Genomic DNA, 14612 nt, shown 5'->3' with positions numbered 1-14612 from the left:
AAGAAGAAAAAAAAAATAATAATAAAAAATTATTTTTTTAAAAAATAATAAAATATATAAAAAATATTTTAAATATTTTTTATAATAAAATATTATAAAAGAGTACTGTAACAAAATTTTGATTGAAATTATTTACCGTTTGGTTGATATTCTCCCATTAGATAGGTAAAGTTGTGAAGAAGTGGAAAAATAAAATTGGGTGGTTAATTTATTTTGGTCTCTCTTATAACATAAAATTACTGAAGTTACGTGGCTTATTTTTCCTTTGAGTCTTTCACTAATCATTTTACCTTCCATTTTTTTCCTTACATTTTTTGGCTAGTTTGGTTAATAACCTCCTCTTATTCACCATGTAAGTGGCAACGAAATTTAAGTCAATAGCTACTCTTAAGCTACAAGCCAAGTCAAGATAGGATCGAGGTCGTATCTTTTATACGAAAGAAGGATTCGTGTTTCTTGGCGCAGATCCACCGTAGGATAGTCTACTGATTAAGATCCAATGCAAATGGATGAAATGATGAGTTCGGAGGGCTTTGACATCCGTGTGTCGGGAGCTAAGCGCGGAGGAAGGGGAATTCCTCTTTGGTGAGCTACGTCACGCCAAATGCACGGGACTTCGAATGCTCCTCCCTACCAAAAAAAAAAAAAAAAAAATGCTCCTCCCTTTTGCTGCACAGTCACCAACAGGAATTGCATTTTCAAGCAGGTCCCACATCGCCCGTAGTTCGATGAAGCTCGGGATACGTGGCAAGTTTCCACGAGTGTAAGCAAGGGTGTCCGCGGATATCCTTTCGCAACCCGCCGGCACCGTCTGGAGCACCCAGCTGGGGAAAAGGCTGTCCGCTGTTTCCATCGAACATTCCAACGTCCGTCGTCTTTTATCCACAAGGTCGGCGGGGCCCGCATATCATATTGATGAACGGCCAAGATCTGTCCATCTCCAAATTGCCCTGTTCTAAGCGGAACAGCAAAATCCTCTCCCCATGAATGCCGCTTGTTTCCGGAAGGGAGAAAACTACCATCCAATATTATTAACCATTAACTTTTGGAGTTAATTACGTAAGATGCCACTAAATATCTAATCTTCCATTTGGCTGCCACCCAACGGTAGCTTAACGGTTGTTAGGCCACGTCCCAAAGTCCATCGCTATCTAGCCATCAACCCATTACAAAAGGCTCCTAATGTAAAGAGAGGAGAATAAAGATAAGATTTAAATTTTAACCTTATTAGAGAATATAATAATATAATCTAGTGATGCAATCTGCTATAAGGCAACGGCTGCTGTTATGTAGGGCGGTGTTATTCAGACGGTTGGTTGCCCCCCAACGCGGACAGAACTGTAGATTCGAGCACCGACTAGGGGTATTTGCGTAACTTTATTTTTTAATTCGGACAGGATGCTGGCTAACAACGCTCTTTTTTTTAAATATCTTTTAAATAGATAAGAATATCTTTTAAATAGAGAAGGGCTCAACGAGAGAAAACCGAAGTCCGATAGGCAACAGAAGACCGCCCAACCCCCGCACTCTCTCCCCTACCCCCCTCCCCCCCCCCCCCCCCCCCCTCCTCTTCCCCTCTCTCTCTCTCGAAGTCTAGGGTTTCTTCTCGCCGAGCGATCGAGGAGGAGAAATCCCCCGGATTCTCCAATCCCCCGCGGTGGAGTGCTCGGAGGCCTCGCCTGATCGAAGAGTAGCACCGCGATTCGCATCGGATTCTCCACCATGTCGTACCAGGGGAAGAAGCTCATCAATGACCCCAAGGGTTTGTCCCGATTCACTCTTAATCAACCCTAGTGCTTTCTTGATTTTTTTCCTTCGATTTTGTCGATCTCGATCACTATCTTCTTATGGTTCTTGGCGATTTCTTACCTTGGTTGTGTGTCTGATCTGATTCGAGGGCTTTAGGTGTTGGATTTGTGGTTATTTCTTTCTGAAAGTATGCAACTATAGGGAGGCTCATTCCATTTCTTCGTTATATAATGGTTATTGGAAGTCTTCATTTTGTGGATAATGTTGGCCGGAAATGGGTATCCCTCCATGTTTTCTTTTTTTGATTTTTCTTTTTTGGGAGACTTCTGCATACTAGGTCCATCTATGAAATGCTCGATGGAATTTTTTTGTTCTTTTCTCGTACTAAATGATTGTTACTCGGCATTCTTTCCTATTATTGTGGATTGTGGATGATATCGAATGTTGGTTGTTCTCCAACATTTTTCTTTTTTCGAAATTTCGCTCTATTTTGATTTTCTGGAAGCATGCCGTGTTCATCTCTCGAACTCTCATTATTTCCGGGGAATTTGCCATTTTCTATCTTTTATTGCATATGGTTTCTTGGATGTCTTTCTCTCAACTCTATATTGTGAATGGTGCTGTGTGGAGATATATCATTCTCCAACCTTTTCTTGAAAGCATCCATCTCCTGAGCGATCATTAACTTTGTAAAGATTTTGCATGCTCTCAAATGCCCATTAATTTTCCTTTTCTTTTACTATATAGTGTTTCTTGGAAATCTTTTTTATGATGTTAGATTATGGATAATACTGAGTGGAGATTGGTTATCCTCCGCCCTTTCTGAAAATTTTGTTTTCATTTTGATTCCAGTCTTTTTTTTTTTTTTTTGGGAGATTTTGCATTGGTATTTATCTCTGAAATGTTCTTCAGATGTGCTTTTCTTTTCTTTTGTTCTGAAAGTTTTGCTTTATTTTGTTTATTTTGTTTTTTTCCCTCCAAAGGTTAGCTTCCTATATCTACTATTCTAATGCTTTCGTTCCTTCCTATTTTGTTGTCAAATACTAACTTTAATGTGGATTGCTTTGAATATGCTGATGAATTAAATTTGAGGAGCATGTCATGTGGATATCGGGTGATCTTTTTTTTTTTTTTTGTTGCCATTTTAATGGCATACATCTTTCGTAAGATATACAAATTAAGTTGGGATTGAGGAGTAAAGTTTTGACTGTTGTGGGTGCAGATGTGGTGACTGAGTTCATTGAGGGCCTTGTTGAAACTTATCCTGGTTTGCAATACTTAGATGGCTTCCCACAGGTGACAGTTATATGAATATGTGCTAGTTTTAAGTGATTGTCTTATGAACTTGTAGCCTTGATCTTGAAGCGAAATTTTGTTTTGGAGGCAGATTAAGGTTGTATTGCGTGCTGATGTCTCGAGCACAACTAACGACAAGGTTGCAGTCATATCTGGTGCGTAGATTTGCAATCAAGCTTTCTTTCTTTCTGGCAATTCCCAACCCATTTTTCATCTGCTACAATAGATCTTTTATGAAACTTATTTCATGCCTGATAATCATATATGCTGAGCATAGTTGCATAGTAATGGTTTTGAAAGCTTTGGGATATTTTACCTTGTTGAAGAGTAATGATTTTGGACTTCTTAAAATCCATCATGGATTGTGGTATGGATATGCGCATCTTTCCGTGGTAAACTACAAAGAATAAACAAAATGATAACCCTTAAAATCTACTGAAAAAGATAACCTTTGAATAAAATAACTGTAAAAAAAACACCAGAAACAATCTTGAGAAATATGTTATAATAGTCATTCCCCATTACATGATTTCTTCTATGCTTCTATATGCCTCTGGAAATGTTCCTTATGTCTCTTTTTACTTCCTTATTCTTGTAACCTATTCCTTTGCCTCTACATGCATTGTTCTTATGCTTTCCTAACAGAGGGTAGCATATAGTGACCATGTAACTGGCACTTGTGCGGTAACAATCTTTTCTATCTTTCTTATAGGATAAAACTACCAATTTGCATTGTATGTTTTTGCTTCTTTCTTTACACATCTCATGTGCAGTATAACAAGCCTAAAAATTTTAAATGTGGCCCAACTTTCTTGTTGTTATTGCCAAGGATCAAATACAACACTGACTAACAATCACTGACTAGAAATAATTGATTACCAATTTGGTTATTGTCCTTTGTGCACTTTGCAACACGCAAACACACACTTCAGTTTGCCCCAACAGTCAGCTTTGCTGGCTGTTAATCAATGGTATCTTTAATATCAGAAGACACATCCTAATTCTTTCATCGGTTTCATAGAAGAATCACTATAGACCACTATTTCTTAGAGTGAAAATGATATAAGTCCTCATGTTTGTTATGGCTTAGGATATATATTCATCCAAGAAGTTTGTCTCTATCAACTCTTTTATGGATAATTGAGTTCTTCCTGTCACTATGGGAATTAAATAGCTTATGCATACCTAATGTCTTGCCAAGAGAACCAAAATGGGTTAATTAGGCCTTAGTCTGATATTTTGCTGTATTTTTTTTCAATGGAGAGCTCTAAATCAAGTTTTGTGGTTTATGGGATCATTTACAAGCTTGATTCATGTGTTGGTGGAAGTTCCATAATAGGTCAGCTTTCGCAACCTGGGTTTGAAAGTTCATTGTTCCAGTAATGGTGGATCCTAGGCTTATGTTGTAGCCCCTTGTAAATTGTGAGAGCCTGCAACTTCGGGAGGTGCCTAATATATTTGATCACTAGAAGTGAGGTCCCTACATTTTGATAAAAAGAGAGAAAGGAGGACAGCAAGAGATCAGAACATGAGGGTTTGATAATGATTAGGAGGTGATCAGCATTGGAAGGTGTGAAATGTTGACCTCCCACTCCCAAACATAGAAAACACAAACTTCCTTTTTGCTTGTTGTATGATGGATTTGTTCTTTTCTTGCTTCTGCTTTTATAGGGAGCCTAGGAAAATCATGATCTAGAGACAGAGAGATTTTAAGGTGATTTTACAGTTCAATCATAACCATATGAGACAATGAGTCGGATGAAGAGCAATTTGATCGCTGGGATTACACTTCAAAGATCAATACACAATTGAAACAAGTTGGATCAAAGAACCCTTCATTCAGTGAAGGAAGTTCTTTTTGAAAAATTTTATTAATATGCCAAAAGGCCACTTTCATACAATATATTGGAATTATATATAGGACAAGACCCTTGACCCTAATATGGGCATTAAATCACTGCAAAATGATACTTGAAATAAGACTCGATGCTAAGGATACATGCTAGGATTATTCAATTACAAGTATACAAACTTGACTAAAATTTGATAAAGTCTCAATTTGAAGTCTTCTCCCATGAATCCATTAGCCCTTGTGAAGCTTGGCGTGGTCTGGTTGGTCATAGTAGATGCTGACTGCACCTTGTGCTGCATCACCATAGCTATCTAAGCTTTTCGCAATGATTTAGGTTGGCCTTATGTATCTTTGTTCACCAAGTATTCTTGTTTAAGGCCATGTCTAGTATTATTTCAAGCTTTCCATCCTTTTCCTTAGGACCTCCATCAATGTAACTTATGTCTTTCATTCATTTTTCCTATAACCTTTTTTGCACAGCTCGGTACATCTTTGTTGGAGTACCCTGAGCTCTTCGTTGCATGTTCCCATATCATCTCGTTCAAATTTCTATCTTGTTGACCTTAAGTTGTCCAACTCTTACATCTTTGGTTTATTCATTTCTCAATCTATCCATTCTGATTGTTCCACATGTCCATCTTAATATTATTAATTCTTCCATACCTAACTTGATTCCTTGACCCCAGTCAATTGCCCAAAATTCTATGCTCTACAGCACCGCAGTGCTTATAGTTTTATATAATTTTCCCTTAGGTCTCCAAAGTGTGCATTGATCTCACCTGGAGGCACCTCTCCACTTCATCCAACCAACTCTAATTCTATTACTTATGTCTTCATCTATCTCTCCATTATTTTATATAACAAATCCCGTACTTTGCTATAGTTTTCTACAATTGGCTATCAACCTAATGTCAACTCTCCACTTTTCTCATCTAGGCTTGCGACTAGCCTCGGCTTTGTTGGATTTTAGAGTTCAAAAGAGTGCAATTATGTTGGAGGGGCATATTTTTTCTCCTTTTGCTCTAGTTCTCTATTTTCTTTTGATTCTTCCGAAAGGTCACATTTTCTCCCCATTCATCATAGATGTGATTTTATGAATAAACTATTAGATCTAGAACTATGTTAAATCATGATGGGTATCTTGACTAAAATCTTCTAAGATCTAAAGTCATTACTCATTAGAGTATATTACCATAAGTATGACAACATATAACATGATGTTATCCATGTTTTGTTCCAATTTAGCTATTCATTCTTCCTAAAGGCATTGAGGTGATGGTGATGATATACGTCAATTAAGCATGGGTGTTGTAAATTTACAAAAAAGCACATCCTATATATAAATTGACAAAAATGGAAACATGAAGGAACAAAGAAAGTTTTAGAGCGAGAATTTAGGTCCTACCTGAATGGAATATTATTTGAATAACCCCCCCTCTGGAATTCGGGATCAAAAGACTAACAGCCAAGTATATAGATTCAGATCCAAATTAAGTTCTAAAAAGAGAAGCGATCTTTTGGATTTTTTTTTTTAAATTTTTATAGAAAGAATGGAAACTAGGGAGTAGAGCATGGAAGAGAGTAGGAGAGAGTGTAAGAAGAATAGAACTAACGAAAAGGAAGAAGACAGTGGAGGAAGAAGGCCTAAGTTCACATCTTAGTCTCAAAATAAATCCACATGCTCTTTTTTTCAAAATCATCAGTTATACCATTTCAGTAGCCTCAAGAAGCCAACTTTCTTGACTCTAGTTGGACTCTTTTAGGACCTGTTTGGATATTCCTACGAGGTTGGGCTCAAAATCCTGTAGTATTCGTGGACTGGGCTGCCCATTTATGCATGACTTTATCAACCAAACACCTCCCAGTCCAAATCTTATGGGAAGAAAAAAAAGACCTCCATGGATCCCTTTTTCTTCTTGCAGTCCAAAAGCTAGGATTTGGGCAGGTCCTTAGAAAATGTGAGTTGGATAGGCCGATGTGCCCAATTTCTGCAGGATTTTCAGCCTAATCCCGTAGGAATATCCAAACAGGCCCATAAAAGGAAATAAATTAATCTTAAACAACCTACTAAATATGGACATATTTGACTCCCATTAGGACTCATAGCCAAGAAAAGAGACTAAAAAGTGCCTGAAGCACCCCAAAAGTAGACACAGTTACAGTTCATGGTACTATAGCATGAATAGTACCCGTAAGGAATACCTTACAAATTTTGACCCAATAAAACAGAATAATTATGGAAAAACTAAGAAATAAAATTACGTTCCGGCAACTTGAAACTTTAAGAATTTGATTCTACCAAGATCCTCGACATTGTAACATTTTGACAGGGACCAAGATGTGTGAGGGACACCTGCTCTCTCTTGAGCTGAGATGTCCTGATCATCCTAGCTCATCTTGATTGTCCCGGTTGCCTCCCAACACTTGGAATGCATGAGATGGCCAGCATAGTTAAACACAACAAATTTTATTTTTCTTTTTTATTGTTCTTAATGACTGTTTTGATCTATCCCAACTATGCTGTCCTGTCCTGTCCTGGAATGAACAGTAAAAGCAAGAAGGGTTGCATAAGTGGCAAATTTTACATTGTTCACTAGTGTGGCATGAGGAACAAGAGCTGTAGAGTGAATCTGAGGACTTGAAATGGTCTAATGCAAGGGTGTAAATATTGGTGTCAGTTATGTCATGGTTTGCTCCTAAGATGGTGTTGGTATCAAGACGGGATGGGATGTTTGGACTTTGGATGATGAAACAGTGACTAACAATAAAAATAAAATGGAAAAATTTTGCATTCTGGTAGCTCTCGACTGTCCTGGTGCTTTCCAAGTGTCAGGGCCGGGCATAACTGGGATGATTGGGATGGATTAGGACAGTCAAGATGTCTCTAATCCAAGAGAGAACTTCTATCCTTTACCCATCCTGATCTCGTTCCTACAGAACAATATTGCATTGAAGATTCTGGTTTGTTTTGGTGAGACGTAAATCCTTGGTCTAACACCATCATTTAGTAATCTTGATCTATTCTGCTATTTGTTGCACAGGATCATCTTAATTGGTTGTGTCTAGGCTAACATTATTTGTAAAAAGTTCTACTATTGCCTGTCTTGGCTATAGGCTTATAGCATTCCCCACTTCCATATCTTATTTCACCAATAGCCATCTTCTGTGTCTACATATAATTTTGTGCCACCCTTAGTATTTTTCAGTGAAATTATCTATGTAGTCTACCTGGGGTGTCGTGACCACTCAATGCACTAAAAGCTTCTCAACCTCATCAACCTTGCCTCGAACCTTTAACTCCACCAAAGATGTCCAGCATTCATATTATGCTATAGATTAATGATAATGAATGACATTAATTTCAAGGTGTCTTTTAGCCATTAGTTTAATATTGGCCCTTGTTTCAAAATGTGTATGTCTGCATCAATGGTTTCTAATATATACGTATGATACTGTTGAGCTTCATATACTTCTAAGTCTAACAGTTTAATCCACCTAGTTGTCAGTTCACCTAGTTCTGGTGTAATGATTCACCTAGTTCTGGTGTAATGATTATCAATGACATCATTTAATAGGTAGTTTTCTATTTGTTTAAATGATACTGCCTTCTGTACAGGGGGTGGAAGTGGCCATGAACCTGCTCAGTCTGGATATGTTGGAGCAGGGATGCTGACAGCAGCCATTTGTGGGGATGTTTTCACTTCTCCACATGTTACTTCTATCTTAGCTGTATGACTTCTTTGGCATGATTTACCTCATTCTTACTGTTTGGTGTAAGTCAGACTTACTTGATCTGATCTTATAGGGCATTCGAGCTGTCACAGGTCCTAAAGGATGCCTTCTAATAGTCACGGTATTGTAGTATTACCTTGATTATATATCACGGGAAATGTTATCATAGTAACATATCTGTACATTAGAACTTTATATCCTTTTGTAATTTGTATCTTGTTGCCTCTTAGTTGTTTGATTTGTCATTTATTTGGATTTCTGCACATCATGTGAAATATTAACATTTTTTAAATTTATTGTTTGAATTAAAGAAGAATACTAAGTGATTACTCTCTCATCTCCACTGCCCTAGTAAATATTGTACTTTATCTTTGCCATGGTGTTTTTTTTCTAAGAGGACAGTGTTTTGCACATTGACAGAATTATACTGGTGATCGACTTAATTTTGGTCTGGCAGCTGAGCAAGCTAAATCTGAAGGCTATAAAGTAGAGGTATAAAATTATATACTATTTCCAGAAATCATATGTAATCTTGGGGATGGATTCTGCAAATTCCAGTAAGTTTTTATTTCTGCAGATGGTTATTGTTGGAGATGACTGTGCTCTCCCACCACGTAGAGGTGTAGCTGGGCGAAGAGGTTTAGCAGGAACCATACTAGTTAACAAGGTATTTTCCCTTAGGTTCTTTTTTTCCATCTTGTGTATGAGCTATGGCAGTTGTTTTATGTTGGATAACATGGATTGATTCTAAACAAATATATGCTATCCTTATTGCTCATCAACACCAAAATTGGCTTTTATTTAAAATTTTAAATGTTATCCAAATGTTTATATTTTCTATTCGGGAAGCCTGAAAGCTTGCTTAAATATGTGTACCAGACAATCATATATAGAGATTGAAATAGTGCATCTGACCATGTAGATCTTATACAACTTGCTGGCCTCAGCTGCACAAGCAGGACAATTTTTTTAGAGTAATTATAAGGATTTTGTCGTACACATTTCTCCCTAATTTTATCATGGTGTGTGTATGTATATGTGTGTCTATATATATATATATATATATATATATATATATATATATATATGTATGTATGTATGTATGTATGTATGTATGTATATGGTACATATACATATATGCATATGTATGTATATGTATATGTGTGTGTGTGTGTGTGTGTGTGTGTGTATGGTACATATACATATATGTATATGCATATGTATGTATATACATATAGATATATATATGTATGTGGTACATATACATATATGTATATGCATATGTATGTATATGTATATATATGTATATATGCATATGCATGTATACATATATGTATATGCATATGTATGTATATGTATATGCATATGTATGTATATGTATATGTATGTATGTATATACATACATACATACATATATAGATACATACATGCATGCATACATAATGTGTGTACGTACGTACCTATGTATGGATGTATGTATGTATAAACAGTGAATGCTTTATGTTATCAATTTCACATGCAGAAATGATGTGAGAAAAGGAAAAAAAATGGTTTTAGACTATTTCCCTGTGAAATGACATATGTGTATGTCTTTGTGTATAGGCATATGTGCTTGCTTCATAATATGTTTTGCTTTCTAAGATTCTGCTTCTATGCAGCCCAAACTTAAGGAGTTGGAGAGTAGAACTAATAGTATTCTGCCTTCATTCACACCATCATGATGTATAAACAGTTCTTTTATAGGCACACATGATTAGTTTCTGGTTTCAGTGTTGCAAGAGTTCAAAGAACAAACATGTAGTTTGGGTCATGTCTTGGCAAGAAGTGTCATCACTTGTGCCTTTGATGCAAGCAGCAGGCCATGTGCCTTGATGAAGATAGAATGCATTTTGACAATCAATAGTAGTTATCTTTGGTTAAAGCAGATCAAGTCTTCACATAAATTACAATCCTCTGACCCCATATCTAAACCATAGTCCTGAGCAATTAAATAGAAAAAGAAAAATATGAGTCAATCCCCAAATCAAGCAACTAATGCTCTTTGTTATGCCTGTTATTGCTGGACCAGTTGAGATCCAGTACAGTACATTGATTAATGAGCACGTCCTTATCAGCTAATTCAATTGCTGATTTAAGACAGTGTTATAGTGGCATAATGGCATCTAGGGTGCTAAAAAGTGGGGGAGGCACATGGTGATGGAATGCCTATTCCATGTCTACAAGTTCTTAGGCATGAAGTTCAGAGTACTGGTTAGACTATGGTGAACTTGATGGGAAAATATAAAAGCCAATTTGCTATTCGGTGTGAAACAGTCACTCTAGTCGAAAGACATGAAAAAGTGTGGGTTCAGCTTGTATTCTGAAATATTGGAGTTGCTCTTATTACCGGGCATCTCTGAGCTCTTGAAAACTCACTGCTATTAGTCTGATGCAATGCATATTTTTGCACATTTTAGATTGCACATGTTAAATATTTTGCATAGAGAAGACCTTTACTTTAAGAATACTATTATCTAGTAGGTATACTCCTATGTTATGAGAATGTATCCTGTGCTCTCCCGCTTATCAGTTTCTAAAGGAACCATTGCTTTCTGGTAGCGCAATTTTATGGGAAATCTGATGGGGTTTTGGTTAGGTTATATGATGGGGTTGTGGTTCTAAAAGAATAAGAACTATTGCTCCTATTCTCATTGTCACTTACTGCGATTATATGGAGAACGTGATGGAGTTTTGGTTAGGTTATGTAGATCTAGGTATAGGGTTAGCAATAAATGCTGTTTTTGAGGTTGAGAAAGATGGCAAAAGAGATGACAGATCTTGAATTTTTCTTTAACATTCCTTATTAGATGGGACAGTAGTCATATTCGCAGTAATACCTTGAACAAAAGGAGTAATAAAGATTCTTGAAACTCAAATTTGAATAACGCACTCCTTGTACCTTAAGGGCTTAGAACTAGTATATGGATGCAGTTCAGCCTCAAATCTGTAGAAAACAGAAATAGAATAGCTGAAACTTAAGCAAGCAAATGAAAAGAAGACAGATAGAAGGAGAAGTGATTGGGAAGCACATGGAAACTCCAGATAAGTGAACCACCTTATTTTCTTTTCCTATTGGCAGCCATCATTCTCTACTAGTTTACAATGAAATCATTTGGGGTTGCTTGGAAAAATATAATTATGTTGGGCTTAATAATTGTGTCCTTTATATTCTGTTAAGGTCTGGCAACATGCTAGCTGCCATGGTGCATACTAATAACATTATGGCTGCATTGAAACAGTTCTCCAGATTCATCTTTGTGTTTTAGATGTTAAATTCATAGTCAATTCATCCTGCTTCTATCCAACAAAGATGATAAGAATGTGCCATTCTACATGGTGATAGTCTGGTCATGACTGTACATTAGTTTGATGCTTTGTCATTTGGATAATATTGAGTTCAAGAGGAGTAAGGATGTTCAGAATCTGCTACTGGAAAAAAGTGTGACCCCTTAGAGGACTATTTAGCTAGGTCATTATGATTAAAGTTGTGATCTTTTCACATTCTCGACCCAGTTATCAAACATGCATGTCAAGTGTCAGAGCTCACTGTTAGATATTTTGGAAATCCTTTGAAGAATATATTTTTGTGGTCTTTTTTCCCTCATACTTTCAAACTTATACATGCTTCTGTAATTGATAGGTTGCTGGGGCAGCTGCAGATGCTGGTCTGTCCCTTGCTGATGTTGCTGCAGAGGCAAAGTGTGCATCTGAAATGGTGGGAACAATGGGAGTTGCCTTGTCCGTATGTACACTGCCTGGCCACGTCACATCTGATCGTTTAGGTCCAGGACTGATGGAGCTTGGTCTTGGAATTGTAAGTTTGACTTAAACAAATTTTGTTGACAAATCGGCTTCAATTACAAGCCTTCATTACACCATCACTTGTATATGTATCTTGTTTCTCTGACTTGGTATATGATGTTGCATTACTTTATCTGCCAATGCGTATCAGCTGGAAATGTGGATCAAAATTATATAGGCATCCTGGTATTTATTCCAGAACTAAAAGGCCTAGTTTCACTGTTCATTTTTTCAGCATGGGGAGCCTGGGGCTGCTGTTGCTGACCTCCAGCCTGTTGATGTAGTAGTATCTCATGTTCTCAAGCAGATTTTGTCAACGGTATACTTCATTTGACTAATATTTAAGTTTATTCTCCAGTTCATTATTTTCCTTCATGTGCCAGATTCTTTTTCCCCTTTTTTGGGTAAGATCTTTTATTTATTATTCAAATGCAAGTGCTTAGCTACCTGCTAAACCCATTGATGCAAACTAACCAAGTTTATTTTCATCAGCTACTTGCCAGCATAACTTGTGTTCTTGATTTTTTTGTCATCATATCATCCTAAACTGGTATGGTTCCTGAAAAGGGGTATGTCACAACAACATAGAAGTATAAGGTGGTGTTAGTTTTCCAGTCTGGATGTGGAGAATGTAAAAGCCTCAGGCCACCTTTCATTTCAAGCATAAATTCTGAATCCTTGTATTGCCAGAGATATTGAATTGCATGAGACATCAATTAGGTGCCTAGAGTAGTATGAAAATGGTTTCTGTTTGCATAAAATCTGAACCAATATGCTGGAAAATCCTTATGATTCAATACGTTGAATTTACTTTCACAATCTAGAATTTTTTTTTTTTTAAATTTCTTGAGTCCTTTGAAGATTGGCAGGGTTGTATACTTGGTCCACACAAACTATTACTGAGATAGTTTCCTTAAAATTCATCTTCAACCAGCTGCTCATTTCAAGGAGTGCACAAATATTTTGATCATCTCATGATTTGTTATGGCATATCTGAATTTGAGTAGCCTACGAATCTAGTGGACTTTGACAAGTTCTTCATGATATCATCCAACTCTAACATTATTGGACAACATGATGCTTAAAAATTTGAGTCAAGGAGAATAGTGTTAGTGGTGACTGACAGCATTGTCGTGGGTGGCCACTTCGGTTGCTGGGTGAGCCTAGCCACCTAGTAGTTTCCCACTAAAACCTTAGACATTTTTATTGTCTTAGTGGATAAAAATTCTATTAACCGGTGTTTCTCTCTTTGGTTGGTAACTGGGAACACGAATAATCCTAACAAGTCGGGGGGGGCATGAATTGTCATTTATCTGAGGAGATCTTCTGAAAAGGTGAGATTGATGACAGTGCCTGGATGTCAAAAGAAGGTTCCAACTGGGGATACCATATTAAGATGCAATGTGATGGCGGTTAAAAAAGTTATTGTTCAGAATTTTTTAATATTTTTGGAACTTTATTTGGATAATTTAATATTTTTTGGAACTTTATTTGGATAATCCTCCTCCTCTTAAAGAAAAGGATTTCTTTAGGCCCTTCTATCCCTTTTATCTTCTTTATTTACTCTCTCTCTCTCTCTCTCTCTCTCTCTCTCTCTCCTTTCTCTTGTCTATCTATAGTTTCCATGTTTTGAACCCCTCACCTCCAGGTTATAATTGAGTAACATTACCATCAGCCAAAGCTCACCCTCTATCTCAGAAAGATTTAAAACTGGATTTTTTTTTTGGTATTCTTGAATTTTATAGTCACTAAAATACCTTCTCTGCTCTGTTTTCTGTGACAGGACAGCTAGGAGACTTGTTGACCCAAACCCTAACTGAGTCCATTGTCTAGGCCCTTCAATGCATTGCAGACCATACCCAATTTGCCCTGCACTAATCCTGCTTTTCAGCATGCATTTCTTGGTGCTATTTGTAGGCTACAAAATCAGTTTTTTTTTTTTTTTGGCATAATTTTTGCAGCATAGGCTACATTTCATGAGATTCCAAATCCATTATCAGATTATGTATTATTTTTTCCCTTTTATCCATAAACCTAAATGTGTTTGATTCTAAGGTAACTTTATTCAGATGCAATGTCTTCTTTGCAGTACATGTTTGCTTTGGTCCTATGAGCAGAATAATGTATATGCTTCTTTTTGCCC

General features: G+C 36.8%; 1 protein-coding gene across 2 annotated transcripts in view; it reads left to right on the top strand.

The window, feature by feature from the left end:
- The first annotated feature begins 1566 nt into the window (after nt 1-1566).
- Nucleotides 1567-14612, top strand: part of LOC105056381 (putative 3,4-dihydroxy-2-butanone kinase) — a 37230-nt gene continuing 24184 nt past the window's right edge. The window contains exons 1-9 of one of the 2 annotated variants that reach the window (XM_010938556.2): nt 1567-1762; nt 2972-3045; nt 3137-3200; nt 8514-8626; nt 8703-8750; nt 9050-9121; nt 9207-9296; nt 12309-12482; nt 12705-12788. In XM_010938556.2, the coding sequence (XP_010936858.1) occupies nt 1723-1762; nt 2972-3045; nt 3137-3200; nt 8514-8626; nt 8703-8750; nt 9050-9121; nt 9207-9296; nt 12309-12482; nt 12705-12788 (759 nt within the window). In that variant the 5' untranslated portion in view covers nt 1567-1722. Of the gene's footprint in view, nt 1763-2794; nt 2864-2971; nt 3046-3136; nt 3201-8513; nt 8627-8702; nt 8751-9049; nt 9122-9206; nt 9297-12308; nt 12483-12704; nt 12789-14612 lie in introns of those variants that run through there. The other variant, XM_073247390.1, reaches the window with a different exon arrangement.

The sequence above is a fragment of the Elaeis guineensis genome, chromosome 13 (genome assembly GCF_000442705.2).
Source record: "Elaeis guineensis isolate ETL-2024a chromosome 13, EG11, whole genome shotgun sequence".
In the NCBI taxonomy this organism is placed as follows: domain Eukaryota; kingdom Viridiplantae; phylum Streptophyta; class Magnoliopsida; order Arecales; family Arecaceae; genus Elaeis; species Elaeis guineensis.
This window is presented reverse-complemented; position numbering and strand designations above follow the sequence as displayed.